This window comes from Castor canadensis, chromosome 2 (assembly GCF_047511655.1).
Source record: "Castor canadensis chromosome 2, mCasCan1.hap1v2, whole genome shotgun sequence".
Classification (NCBI taxonomy): Eukaryota; Metazoa; Chordata; class Mammalia; order Rodentia; family Castoridae; genus Castor; species Castor canadensis.
In genome coordinates this window covers 345,623-360,559 of record NC_133387.1, presented here as the reverse complement: position 1 = coordinate 360,559, position 14,937 = coordinate 345,623, and the positions used below count along the sequence as shown (strand labels likewise).

General features: G+C 43.1%; 1 protein-coding gene across 10 annotated transcripts in view; it reads left to right on the top strand.

Moving 5' to 3' along the window:
- The window catches only part of Dync2i1 (dynein 2 intermediate chain 1), a 73,649-nt gene that overhangs the window by 36,005 nt on the left and 22,707 nt on the right, over positions 1-14,937 (top strand). For all 10 annotated transcript variants that reach the window (XR_012443219.1, XR_012443220.1, XM_074059778.1 and 7 more), the window contains 3 exons: positions 4,848-4,925; positions 5,438-5,657; positions 8,731-8,833. Coding sequence is in view for 8 of the 10 variants with exons in the window: in XM_074059778.1 (XP_073915879.1) it covers positions 4,848-4,925; positions 5,438-5,657; positions 8,731-8,833 (401 nt within the window). In the remaining 2 variants the exon portion in view is untranslated. The remainder of the gene's footprint in view (positions 1-4,847; positions 4,926-5,437; positions 5,658-8,730; positions 8,834-14,937) is intronic.

Here is a 14,937-nt window from a genome sequence, read left to right as displayed (position 1 = left end):
CTGAGCTATGAATCCACATTTCATATGGGTTTTCCCTATGTTATCCTCTACGAGTTTTACATGAAGATGTGATCCGTTTTGAGTTAACTGTTGTGGAGGTGTGAGATCTCTGTCTAGATTCATTGTTTTTGCTCCATGGGATTACTCTTGCTCCTTTGTGAAAGATCAGTCGACCGTGTTCCTGTGTGTTTACGTCTGGGCTTCTGTTCAGTTTTCTTGATCTGTATATCTGTTTTGTACCAATCACAGTCTTTTTTTGGTGGTGGGGGGTACTGGAGTTTGAACTAAGGACCTTGTACTTGATAGACAGGCACTCTACCACTTGTGCCACACTTCCTACTCCACAAGGTCTTGTTTGCTGTAGTTTTGAGGTAAGTTGTACCAGGTGGTGCAAAAAACGATTGTTCTTTTTATCTCTCCAAATCAACTTTAGAGCCAGTTTGCTGCTCTAAAGTAGCATATTTGAAAGTAACTTGTTGGGATTTTGGTTGGGATCACACTGAATCCATGGAACAAGTTGGGAAGATCTGACATGTTGATGGTGTTGAGACTTCCTGTCCGTGAACTTGGGAGAGCTCTTCATTTCTCTAGTTCTCTAGTTGTGCTCAGCAGAGTTTTGTAGATCTTGCAATACTTTGTTAGAGTTACACCCGAATATTTGATTGGGGGTGGTAATGTAAATGTTTTTAATTTCAGGTTCTACTTGTTCATTGATGGCATATTGGAAATTGATTGACTTTATATATTGAACTCATCCTGGAAGCTTGCTCTAATCACTTAATAGTTTTTCTTTCTTTTTGTCCGATCTTTGTCCTGCTGCATTAGCTCAGATTAGTGAATGGGGACATCCTTGCTCTGTCCCTGATCTCAGTGGAAAGTTTGGGTTCCTACCTGAATGTGATGTTTGCTGGAGATTTTTTTTTTTGGCTCTTCTTTGTTCAGTTAAACTGTGCTCTCCTCATGGTTTGCTGAGTTTTATCATGAAGGGGTGCTAGATACTGTCATATTCTTTTTCTACATCTATTGATAAGGTGACTTTTTTTTTAACCTGTTGATTTGATGTGTTATATGTGTTTTTGAGACAGGATCTTATTACGTAGTTCAGGCTGGTTCTGAACATGTGATCCTCCTTCCTCAGCCTCCCAAGTGCTGGTATTAAAGATGTGCACTACCACAGCTAGCAGATTATATCAGTTTTTGCTTTTTTTTTTGGTGGAACTGGGGTCTGAACTCAGGGCTTCAAGCTTACAAAGCAGGCACTCTATCACTTGAACTGCACCTCTAATCCTGTATTGATTTTTGAAAGTTTAACTAGCCTTGCCTACCGAGGATAAATCCAGCTGATCTTGGTGTATAATTCTCTTTGTAAATTGTTGGGTTTAACTTGGTATACATTTGTTGAGGATAATTGTATCTATATTCATGACAAATGTTGATCTTGTGATGTCTTTTTGTGGGTTTGGCTTTAGGGTAGTGCGCCCTCTGCTTCTGTCTTCTGAATGGCTGCAGAGAATTGTGTACTCTGTTCCTGAAACCTTGGGTGGAAGTCAGCATGCGAGTGCTTCTAGCAGCATCCAGGCCTGGTGCTTTCTGTGGCAGAAGGCTCTTAACTGTGGCGTCCCCTCGTTTGACACATGGGTTGTCCATGTTGTCTCTTTGACACATGGAACTATCCATGTTGTCTCTCTCTGGTGTGCATCTTGGCAGCTTGTTTCTTTCAAGGCATCAGTCCATTTCACCCATCAAATTGTGGGCACAGAATTGTTCATTGTATTCTTTGGGCATCCTTCGGGTATTCATGGGATCTGTAGTGTTGTCCTCTTTTTTTTTGTTTCTGACACTGATCATTTGGGTTCTTTCTGTTTTTTCTGTAGTTAGCCTGGCTAGATGCTTATAACTTTATTGATATCTTCAAAATCCACCTGGTCCTAGGCAATGAAGTATGCTTTAATCTTTTGGTCTTAGGAGTGTAGATGGGAAGAGTAAAATATGTTTATATTTGGGAAGTTGGAGCTGAATGTCCTAATTCAAGGCACTAGACATTTGTGGCATAATAAATCAATTTCATGGTACTGTTTACTATTAGGTGCTAGAGGTAAAAGATCACATTCCTAGTTGGTGGGTTGTGTGATAGAACAGTTAACTGGCTTCTTTCCAAGTTTGTATCTTCATCTTCTGAATCTTCCTCTCTATCACACTTACTGCACTACATCCACACTGACTTGTCCTCTTTCCCACCCACCCTGAAATTGCTCTCCCTCCCGTGTCTATTTACTGTGGATGACACAAACATCTGCCCATTTCTAAACCTGGATACCTCAGGGTCATTTTACTTCTTATCTTTAAGCCCCAGTCCCTATTGTTTTCCTGGACTCTTACAGTGGCCCTTTGACTTCTAGTTCCACCTCCTTTGCACCCTGCGTCTATCCTGCCCAGGAACAGATGATTCTATCACAGACTCCCCAACTCCAGGATGAAGCCGCAACTCCTTTGGTGGGACATGGGTGGTGTGAGCTTGCTCTCTCTCCTGGTTATTACTGAACCTAACTGGGCCTAACTGGACAGCGACAGGAGGTTCAGAAAGGACCAGGATAGACAAACAGAAAGTTGGGGCCAGGTGTGTTGGGCGCTTGGGTGTAGATGCACAACAGCCTCATTGCTTCTTTTCTCTAGTAATCTCTTCATTTACTCTGCTTCTTTTCTCTATCTTTATTCCTTAATGCCTTACTCCTTTGCTATTCTTTAAAACCTTTCTTCTAAAGTCTTTCTTCTTTCTATTCTTTAAAACCTCACTTCTAAAGTCTTCTTTTCTGTTCTTTAAAGTCTCTTTCCTTAGACTCACACTGTCCCATGTTTTCTCTTAGCTGTTCTTTAGAATAATCTCTTTTAAAGTCTTTGCCCCCCAACTTGCACTGTTCCATGTTCTCTCTGCAGCTTTCTTAAAGCCTCAGTGCTCAGACTTGCACTGTCCCATGTTCTCTTTGGCTTTTCTTTAGCTTAGCTTTTCTAAAGCCTGTGTATAAAGTTCTCAGTGCAGACTTTCTATCAACCCCTCTTTAGCAATTCTCCTTCAGCAATCCTTTTCCCTTCAGCAATTCATTTTCCCCCTTCAGCATTCTCTCTCCAGCAATTTCCCTTCATTCAAAAAGCCTTCCCCCTCAAAAAGCCAAAAGCCAGAAAAGTTAGAAGCAAAAACCAAAAGCAAAAGCCTTGCATCCTCCTTCAGTCTTTAATACCTGGTGGTAAACAGGGTGGAGCAGCAGTTCTTGGGGAGGGGTGTGACATTGTAACAAGAGGAACCTGCACAATTTAGGAGAAACAGCTGTTCTGCATTTTCCTCTTCTGTGGCTGGGGCTATGCCAACCTCAGCCTACAAATAAACATCTTAGGAAGAGCAGTGAGCTGCATCTCACCTTGCTTATGTCCAGTTCTCATAGGTGTCTCATAATCCACTCTCCACACATGGGGTGTTGTTATGACTGTCTGCTGTATCTGGTGGGAGGTTGTAATCTCGTGTGGGGATGGGCAGGAGGGGCTTAGAAGATCCTGGCATGTGATGTGAGCGGATCACCAGAGAACAGCATGGGAAGGGCAATGCAGATAGGAATAAGAACCTTTTGGAGAAAACTAGTTTTCTTTTCTTTCTTTCTTTTTTTTTTTCGTATTATCCGGAATTGCCAGGGCCTGCTAGGCAGGCTCTCTTCCACTTGAGTCATGCCCCCAGCCCTTTTGTGGAGTGTCCTAACTTTGCTGGGCTGGCCTGGACACTTGTGATCATCCTGACTCTGCCTCCTGAGTAGCTGGGTTACAGGTGTGTGCCACCCCACCTAGTAGAATAGGAGTTTTCTAACTGTCTGTTGCATTTCTGCTTCCTTATTGGCCTGGAATCCTGGAAAGAGTTGCTTCCCTATTTTCCTGGCAAACTGTTTCCCTTAAGATGTTCTGTGTTGCCTCCAAAAACTTCCAGAGCCCGTCTGTGCATGACTCCTCTACAGGACTTGGAGAATTCCTCTGTTTTTACTGGTAGAGTGATGAAGTGAGTGGCCCAGCACACTGGTACTGAGTGCCAGGCCAGGGTCTGTGTTACTTGCCCTTGATTCTCTCTGTGGGCCTTTCAGGGGTGTTCCAGGCATGTAGTGTCCATGGCAGAACTTGGGCTGATGCTGTGCTTGTGCAGTTTTGTCTGTCTGCTCTTAACAAGAGATATGTGCACCACAAGTGGAGGGGTTTCTGGTGAGAAGTGGTGCTGAGTGTTTGCAGTTTAGTTGTACTATTCAGGGGCTTGTGTCCTGAGAATTTAAGACATTCCCCCCAAAAGGCTGTGTTTATCAACCATTTCTCTTTTTGGTCACATCTCTAAGTTAACAAGGTTATTCCTTCCTTACCTCGCTCCCTCCCTCCCTCTCTCCTTCCATCCCTCCCTCCTCCTCCTCCTTCTTCTGTATACTTGAAATCTTCCTTTGGCTACATTTTTAAGAACTTATTTTTAACTAGTACAAAAAAACATAAAATTGTACATTTTAGTGGGGTACCATACAATCTTTGATACATGTATACGTGGTGTAATGCTTAAATCAGGTTAACACATCTATCTTCTCAAACATTTATCATTTGTTTATGGCTTTCAAAATCCTTGTAGTTTCAAATCCTTGTAGTTTTGAAATGTACAGCATATTCCTGTTACAATGGTATTTCTTATAAGAATTCAAGTTGTGTTAGTTTTATAAATATGTTTTAAAATAGCAGCATTGAATGAATCTCAGAAAACATACACATTTTCTAACCTTTTTGCAGTATTCAAGTTTATGATTGAATTTGTTTGTTTCCTGTTTGATTTTGACCTCTAGGAGGTTGAAAAAGAGGACAGTGATGTAGAGAATGCTGGAGCCGAGGAATACCCAGCTGGTGCTGAAGACGACTTTGTAGTATGTATAAAGATTAAAGTGTTCTCAGCTTAACAATAACTGATTCTTACACATCGCTTAGGTACAGTACCTTAGCAACCCTTCTCTCTTCGGGTTGCTCTGAATGCTCTGTGTCTGATGAGGTTTGATTCAGGTTAGTTGTCACCTATAGAAAGCTTGCTGTGCTTTCACTGGTGACAACAATATGATGTGATTCAGTGACTTGATCACTGCACTGCATCCAAACACGTGTGTGTGAACTATAAACACGATTCACATTCTTAGCAGGAATGATTGCACATTATTAATTGCTTTTAGTGTGCATGGTTGTATTTAGTGGTTCACTTTCAGAGAAATGAATGAGTGGTCTTCACAGATTTATGATTTAATAAGGTTAAACCAGTGAGCTATAAAGCCTTCCTTAGCTGTGATGAGAACTTTGCCCATCTCAGATTACACATTGTAATGTTTTTCTCTGCATGAGTGTTACTTAGCTCATTTGTCTTAAAGGTCCCAAAAAACATTGTTTGTAGGACTATGAGGACGACTTTGAGGTTTGTGATGGAGATGATGATGATAGCAATAATGAACCTGACTCTCAAGAAAAAAGTGAAGAACTTCTTCCAGCCCAGAAAAGGGAGATACAAGAGATCCAAAGAGCCATCAATGCAGAAAATGAGAGGATTGGCGAGTTATCTTCCAAACTGTTTTTGAAGACAGGTCGAATGGAGTCTGAAAAGGAATCGTGGGCAGGTATGTGAGTAAACAATAGTCACTGCTCGCCATGTGCGATGGACCATGTAGTGGGTTGCTACAGAATGTTGGTCAGGGGCACGCAGCACAGTGATGCAAATACCTTGTTCCTCTGACTCCTGCAAGCCTCTCCTGGGAAGGGATTGTGTGGATTATGGGTCATCTTGTGCCCAGCACCGAGTCCTGAGGTGTTTGGGAGCCGACAGTTACTGTCCTCAGCGTGCATCTGAGCCCAGACACCTGTGCTACCTTGTGTTACCTGCAGGCACAAACTTTGCTTCTTCCTGGTAGTGCCCTCCTTGAATTCCTACCAAGGAGCAGTCACAGTTGGTAGGAGGCTCAGGCCACGTGTCAGAAGAGGAGAGCACCTGGGCAGGCAGCAGGCCGGGTCAGTGCCACAGAGGCTTAGGGACACCAGTAGAGCAGAGGAGAGCCTCGTGAGGTGGGCAGCAGGCCAGATCAGAGCTACAGAGGCTCAGAGATGCCACCCGACTTGGTCTGTGAGGAAGCACACCTCGACAGCCTTTTTACCAGGAATTTCCCTTAGGAAATTAGGGCTATATTTTTCCTAAGTTCTTGGCCTCCAGGCATGATGTGCCAGCTACTTGGAAAAGTAGGAGTAAATATTTTAAGATGACTTAAAGGGAAAACTGACATCTAATAAAGTATTAACTCTAAGAATAGTACTAAACTTAGAATAGGACAATATGGAAATATGAGTGGATGATAGATTGCTTTACATCACCTTGTAAGGTCATCAGTAATGAATAAAATTAATTAGTAATTAGTTCCGTGTAGTACTATGGATGAGAGTCTGGAAGAGACCATCACTTATGTTTTGTGCCTGCTATAGAGGTAGTGAATCTGTCGGGGATGGGAATATTTGCAGTGTTCTTTAAATTTGTATCTAGCAATTTCTTTGAGGCAGGGGTGCCAGCCCTGGCAAGGTCCTGCCTCATTTTGGCTCTGTCAGCTGACTGAGGTCCAGGACTGGCTCCAGATCCCTCTGTGAGGCAGCAGTGTGCCCGGACCCTATATCACCATTGGGCTCATGAGCATTTGCACTCACCTTCCCTGAGCTGCTGAGGAGGGAACAAGATTGCATTCTTACAGTTCCTCATTTTCTTAGCAGATTTGTGAATAACCTTTTTGTTGTTGTTCATTCCCTACGTTTATGCTTAGCATGGTATTCTATAAGCCTGATTTACAAGATAAGCTTACAGTCCCAGTATAGGCAATTAATTAGTTATGCTCATACATGTTGTGACCAGACAGAGCTGCTGTCCTGGCTCTGTTCAGTGTTGAGCAGTGCACATGACCAAAGTGGAAGGAAAGGTTGGCACAGAGTCCTTAGTGTGCCTGTGAACATGGTAAGTTAGCCTAAATAATAATCACTTTCCCTACACTTGTTTTAGCTATTTTGTATTTAAGCCCCAATTCCCTTACTCTAGAATACAACAGTCTCCCCTCATCCATGAGGAATGCGTTCTAAGACCCCAAGGAGATGCTTGGAACCATGGATAGTACCAAACCCAATGTGTACTATGTTCTTTCCTCTACACACATACCTATGATAAAGTTTAGTTAGTAAATTAGGCACCGTGAGAGGTTAACAACAATAATAATAAAGGCAGCAATCGTAACCATATACTGTGATAAGAGTCAGGTGAACATGGCCTCTCTCACTCTCATGTGTCCTGTGGTACCGTGTTCACCCTTCTTGTGCTGATGGGAGATGATGCAGTGCTGCCTGTTGAGCTGAAGTGAGGTGAGGGACGTGGACACTGATGAAGCCTTAGCTACTGTTGACTTCTCACGAGACAACCAGGAGGACTTGCTTTGGGTGGCCCTGGATCACTGAGCTGTGACGTTGATGGTTGGATGTCAGGGGCAGACAGTGTCGATGGCCAGGGGTCTCGCATCGTTGAAAGGTTTTTTTGTGCTTCCAGAAGAGGCACGTCATTGCAGTTGAAGACCTGCTTGAATGGTGTCTCTTCTCCTCACTCTGCTGGAAGGCGGCAGCAGTGATTTTTACATTTTCCACTCAAAACCTCTCTCTGAGTCTGGGTAACCATCCTCACTTGTAGTGAATTGTTGGTGCCTGTCATTTCAGGGGATCCCTTGCTTCCTGAAGTCTTTGTAGGCTCAGTGCTTAGTGACACAACACATTGCTGTAACGGGGAACCATTTTCTGTTCATGTCTTCCACCCATAAGATTAATGCCTTTCCAGGTTAACTAGGCCCCTGTCATGCATGTGCTGGTAACTTTTGCAGCTTGAGGCACAACAGCAAAAGTAGTAGGGAATTTCTTTTTCTTTTTCACATTTTCATAGCTAGATTCATCCCAACTGGAGTTCTTAGCAACCTCAGCTTAGGGTTTTTTTCTTTCCTTAAGTTGGAAACTTTATTTTCACTTTGAGGAAGCACTTCATATGCTACTGCTCTTATGCTTTGGAGCTGTTATTAAGTAAAAAAAGGGTGACTTGAGCACAAGGCTTCTGACACCAAGACAGTTGGTCTGGTAACAGCTACTCAGTGACTAAGCGTGTGCAGCATACAGAGGTTGGATGTCTCAGCTAGCACAGTGGGAGGCTTCATTCTGCTACTCAGAACAGCATGAAATTTAAACTGAGGAATTATTTATTTTAGAAGTTTCCATTTAATATTTTTGGAACAGTTGACTGCAGGTAACTGAAATCTCAAAAAATGAAGCCATAGTTAAAGGGAAATTATGTATAATCTTTTCATTTTTATTTCTTTCACAGGTTGGGTGGGGTGGAGGCAGAGGACTGCATTCTTTGTGTACATTCTTGAATATTTCTAAAACTCAGTAGTGTGATGGTACATAAAATAGATGGTCAGTAAATTTTGCTTTGTTTTTTGGAAGTGTTAGATGTAGTCAGCATGAGAACACTCTGGTGCTCATGGAGGCTTCTTATTGTTATTTGTCAATTTCAGGTGAAAACTTACTATGATTGTCATATATGCCTCTGAGTTTTTACTCTTGATTTTTTTTGGCTTGAAAGAAATACTTCATTGTCACAAAAAAATAGCCTTTTTTTTTCTTGTACAGATGCAAACAATTCCCCTTCCAGAGCCCCTGTTTGTGGAATTTTTGTGGATTTCGCAACAGCCTCACACCGTCAAAAGAGTCGGAGTCAGGCCCTTAAGCAAAAGTAGGTATATTTGGAAACTTTCCAAGGCATTATGGGTTTGTGTGTGTGTAGTGCTGAGGATCAAACCGAAGACCTGTGCACACTAGGCAGGCACTGTACCTCTGAGCCATCTCCCAGTCTTGCAGTGCTTTTTTTATGCTTTTCTTTGACATACTTTTCAAACAGAGCTTTTCATTTCTTGCAGTATTGACTGCTCACATATATTCTTCAATTTGCACTATAGTTCTTTGTGTTCAGATGTTATGCAAGTGTGTGTGTTTTGTAGTAGGGGCTTGCATGTAACAACTGTGGTAAATTCCAGGCTGACTGTTGAGGAGACACCTTGGGAGTCCATGGCCTGGTTTAGCTGAAGCAGAAACACAGTCACACATTTGCAAATCTGGTGGCAAAAACCCACTGAGTGCAGTGATTGCAGTGATTCTGGCTCATGTTGCACTGCAACTCTGTGTGGTGGTGAAGGGAGCCCTGAGGTAGAACATCACTGCATGAGATATTCAGATGAGGAAGCATCTCATCTGAGGACTATAGCTATTAGTGACTGAGAGGACTATAGTTAGCAAGGACTGAGAGCGCTGCAGCTGGCAATGAGTGAGAGCAATGAATGGGGTAGAGCACGTGTATTGAGTAACTGCTTTTATTTTTGCCACCAGGCCCTTGCTTCATGTGTATTATCCCAGAATCTTACCCTGTCCCTTTTTACAAATAAGAAGAGAGGCTCAAAGTCATCATTTGTTGATCAGTTGTGCTAGTCAGCCTTTTGTTGATGTGCCAAAGAACCTCAGCCAAGCAACTTAAGGGAGGAAAGATTTATTTGGGCTCATGGTATCAGAGGTTTTAGTCTGTCATGGTGGGGAGGACATGGTGGAGTAGAGTAGCTCACCTCATGGTGGGCAGGAAGCAGAGAGAGAATATATGTGTTAGTGGACTTTTCTTTTTCCCCTTTTAATCCACCAAGGACCCAGACTATGGGATGTTGCCACACCTTCAGGGTGGGCCAGCCCCCTTAGGAAATCCTCTCAGATGTATGCAGAGGTGTACTTTACTGATCTCCTAGGTCTTCTCAAACTATTGGAGTTGATGATTGAGATTAACTATCATAAGTCCACCCCTTGTCAGCCTGACACTCCAGACATTTTCTGTAACCATAACATTCCACTGCTAGCTCCAAAAGGCTGATGTCTGTCTCATAATGCAAAATGCATCTAATTCATCTCCAAGAGTCCCCATAATCTTAATAGTTCCAACATTGTTCAAAAGTCCAAGTTCAAAGTTTCTTATTACTTAAGACAAACTCTTGCTGTGAGTACTTGATAAGTTTAAAAAGCAAGTTGCATTTTTCCAATACATGCTGGGACAGGGCAAACATTCCCATTCCAAAAGGGAGGAAAGTGGGCATAGATAGGAGGGGTTGGGCCACAGCAAGACTAAAGAATAAATCCCCTAGCTCCATGTCCGGTAGTGGGGGCACATGGAGGCATGGTATGCACTCCCAAGGGCTTGGGCAGTCTCACCCCTGTGGCCTTGTTGGCCACCCACATGGCCTCTCTCTTGGGTCAGGTCTCTTTGCTGCCTGTGGCTTTCCTCAGCATATGTTCCGTGTTACTGTCATCTCCAGCCTCTTGGTGTCTTCACTGCAGCTCACACATTGCACCCTCCAGGGCTGCTCCAGGAATCCTGACCCAGCCACACATTGCCTGACCTCCCAGGCCTTCCTTAGAAACCTGGTAGAAGCCTCTGCAACCCCATAACTCTTGTATTTGTAGTTTGCCTGCAAACCTAGCATCATGTGAAAGACGCCAAGGTCTTCCACCAGCTCGAGCAGTAGCCAGGCCCCTTGGACCATGACTGAGGCATCCTCTGAGTGTCTGTGGCTGAATGTAGGGGAGCCCTGTGTGAATCCCAGAGCTCTCTTCTCAAAGCAAGGCTTTGCAATGAGTTAAACCTCTACATCCTTGGCCTGTAATAGGTGGGTCTCACTGATTCCTGAGAGAGAGAGAGAGAGAGAGAGAGAGAGAGAGAGAGAGAGAGACCTACATCTCTGGGAAGGCCCTCACAGGCATCTGGGAAGGCCCTCACAGGCATGCCCAGAGGTGTGCTCCACCAGCCTCCCAGGTGCTTTTTAGTCCAATATGACTGACAGTGAAGACTGACAATTGCAGAAGTAGGGGTGGTTTTGGACCCAGACTTGCTGGATGCCAGAGCCCAAGTCTGCAGATACTGAAAATTGGGGAATCTTTACTAAAGACATGTTCTCTAGTCAAGTCTATTACATTAAATAAGAAATGAGATCGCAGCACAAATTGAAAGAATAAACTTTCAAAATTGGTTTAAAATCAGTATCATCTAGCTCCATTATAGTCTTACTAGTCAATATTACTTGTTAAGAAGTACATATTAATGATTCATTATTAATGAATGGAAAGTTAAATGTTTCACAGCAGTTTTTGTCGCTTTTATATTTTTGGCTTCCTATTGAGGTTGTAAAACTAAAGTTTCTAACACTATGACTAGATTTTTTAAAAATCTGATTTAAATTCTCGGAAAGCTACATATGGTTAAATAGTTTTTATTTATTAATTTCTTTTGTAGTGGTACAGATTAAACACAGGGTGTGTGCAGGTTGGGTGAGCACTCTACTACTTGAGTTGGGCCCATGCAGTCTTCTCTTTTTTATCTTAAACTTTGAGACAGGGTCTCATTACAGGTGTGTACCAACATGTATGACTTTTATCACAATTTTTAAAAATCCATAAATGATCATTGTTGTCTGTTGTTTAGGCATATATAAATATGAGATAAAATTTTATTTTAAGAAGCAAGAAAATAAGCAAAAATTCAATATAGAAATTGCTGTTGGCAGTGGGGACTGGGATGTTTGAGGAACGAACCCTCAGTAGACAAAGCCCCAGTTTTCTAGTCCTGGGTTAAGCAAGTCCAAGGATATTGGTTATATTGTGGTATGTCATGTATACATCTATACCTAAGTTGTATTGTTTTTTTGGTTCAAAAATTATATTAAAGATTTTAATTGGGCAATTTAAGAAATCAAAGGCTGATTTTTGTTGAGAACGTTGAAGATGTTGGAGTACTTTACAGCACAGTGAATGAGTTCTGACATGTGTATTTGTGTTTTTTAAGGAAACACAGGTACAGATAGGAAAAGACTGCAGGAGCACTTATTCCACTAGATACATATTTAGTACATTGACTTGAACTTTGGGAGGAAATAGATACCTGTTTTATAATATACCAAAGATAAATTCCAAATGATAAAAATGAGAAATGAGCACAGATAATGTAAGTCATGATTTCAATACAGGAAAGGACTTCCTCAGAATAAAAGCAATTTTTAAATATAAATTAGTGGATTGTACCTCAAAAATTAAGTTTCTGAAAGTTACACTAGTCTATGGATTTGACAAAATTTAATGATAATTGACAAATTGGGACTATTTTTGCAAAGTTTATGATAGAGGTTTACTATCACTAATGCATAAAGTGTTATCATAATTTAGTTAGCCAAGATGAATATCTCTCTGGCCATAGGTCATATAAACTTGAGATCCAGTCAGGAAAGCAGAACTGTTGTGGGTATTGAGTGGCTGTCAGTAGACAAATGATCTGTGTTCTGTTTAATGAGCAGTAGAGAAATGTGTGTTCACACAAAGGACGGATGCTTTCTTTGTGGAATAGGCATGGTGTTAAAAGATGAGAATGATTAAAGTGTTGATGAGGCTGTAGAATGAGGTCGTGGCCCCATCTCTGTAGTGGCAGTTTTCTTTGATGGATTGATCATCTTCCAGAATGGTGGATACTGTTCAGGAGCAAACAGTATCCTGAGACTGTTCCTGTGATGTGAACGAAAAGAATGAGGACAGGACTTCTGCCTCCTTCTGTGATGCAGCAGTTTGTATCACAGAAACCTCCAGCTAGAAATGACTATAAAAGCTGGATTCAAAACAGCAGTAGCCTGCAATCCCCCAGTCAGTGGATTGAATACACTAGTAGCACCAGGGCAGCTGAAGTTGCTGATCCTGAGAGAAGTGAGCAGGCCACATGGACCACTCCAGGGACTGCATATGTCTACAGGCAGCAGAGAGTGACAGCAGAGAAGTTGTGATATTTGTGCAGGGCTGAGGAGACAGAGCTGAGCTTAGGATGTTCAAGCAAGAGAATCCCTGGTGAAACCCCAGGCTTTGGTTGAGGAAGAAGGACAAATCTGAAATCAACCTCAGGTCATCCCAATGCCTACTAATCTCAGCGTGACCAACCTGTCTTCTGCCTGCCATGAGGAAATTAAACAATTTGTGGAGGAAAAGTGCAATATCCAAAGTTTCTAGTTTTTTTTTCTATAGAGTGTGATGTTCAGTAAATTACTAGGACACACTAGGAGTTAGGATCTGAGACCTAAATAAAAGGCCACGAATCGAAGTCACAGACTGGAAGTCCTAATATGGCAAAGATGTCAGTTTCTTCAGAATTAAGTATAGGGTCAACACTGTTCCAACAGAAACCTCATCTGTGTGTGTGTGTGTGTGTGCATGAACAAATTTGTGCATTTTAGGGTGTTTATAAACTTTCTTTAGAAATGCCAAGTCAAGAATAGTAGAGACAGTGAGAAGAACAAACATAGAGGCCTGGGAGTTACACGTCAAGGTTAATTGTGAAGATTGGTAGTTGGCACGAGGAAAGTCAGATTGAGTTCAGGCACAGACCTAGACACATGTGGTCACTGATTTCTGTGCTGCTGCAGTGGTGCAGTATGGAGAGGATAGCTCCATAAGTGACACTGGGGCCAGTAGATGAATGTATGGCAACAAGGCGCTGATCTCCTGCCTGTGCCACATGTATGGAGAGAGTGTGATGGGCCACTGTGAGTGGAATGCTCTTCACTTGTAGGTGCCATGTGGTTGAAGTATTTTAGGAGATAGAGGACTGGAGGCAGTAAGTTGAGAAGTTGGGAGGATAGTCAGGAAATAAGATGTTGGAAGGGTGACAGTTATTGGTGAAGACCCCGAGAGAGAGGAGGAGGAGAGGGCCAGAGCAAATCAAGTTATTGAAACTGGACGTCAGTAGCTCATACCTGTAATCCTAGATACTCAGGAGGCAGAGATCAGGAGGATGGTGGTTTGAAGCCAGCTCAGGCAAATAGTTCATGAGGTCCTATCTTGAAAAACCCTATCACAAAATATTGGGCTGGTGGAGTGGCTCAAGGTGAAGGCCCTATTAGGGCTCAAGGTGAAGGCCCTAATACTGAAAAAAAAAAGTTATTGAGATGCCTGGATTTTTGGAGGAGCATTTGTTCATTCACTTGTTCAGTATATGTTTAGCAAATGAAAGAGACAAAACCCTCTGCCCTTGCAGAGCTTGTGTCTGGAGAAGAGGAGAAATCAGCATAGGCGATGAGCAAGGAGTTGTAGGTGAGGCTGGAGGAGGCTAGTAGAGGCCATGTCTTGGAAGCCTGTGGCCAGTGGGTTATTAATGTGTCAGATGCTGCCAGAAGTGAAGGTTCTGTGGGAAATACAGGCTGCTGCAGCCTCGGGGACAGTGTGGGCTGAGAACCTGGACCATGTGCCTGTCACAGCTTGGCTCATGTTACAGAAATGTCACCCTTGTAACCAAGACACAGTAAAGCAGTGTGGATTGCTGTTTGGAAATTCTGGGCATATGTATATTATAACTCTACTTCATGTCAGCTTCAGGCAGTGATCCATGTGCATCATTGATCCATGTGTGGCTGTCTTTTAGTGTGTGTGTGTGTGTGCGTGCGTGCGTGTGTGTGTGCGTGTGTGCGTGCGTGTGTGTGCGCGTGTGTGTGTGCGTGCGTGTGTGTGCGTGCGTGCGTGTGCGTGCGTGTGTGTGTGCGTGTGTGTGTGCGTGCGTGTGTGTGCGTGTGCGTGTGTGCGTGTGTATGTGTGTGTGTGCGTGCGTGTGTGTATGCGTGTGTGCGTGTGTATGTGTGTGCGCGTGTGCGTGCGTGCGTGCGTGTGTGTGCGCGTGTGTGTGTGCGTGTGTGTGCGCGCGCGTGTGTGTGCGTGCGTGTGTGTGCGTGCGTGCGCGTGCGTGTGTGCGTACATGCGTGTGTGCGTGTGTGTGCGTGCGCG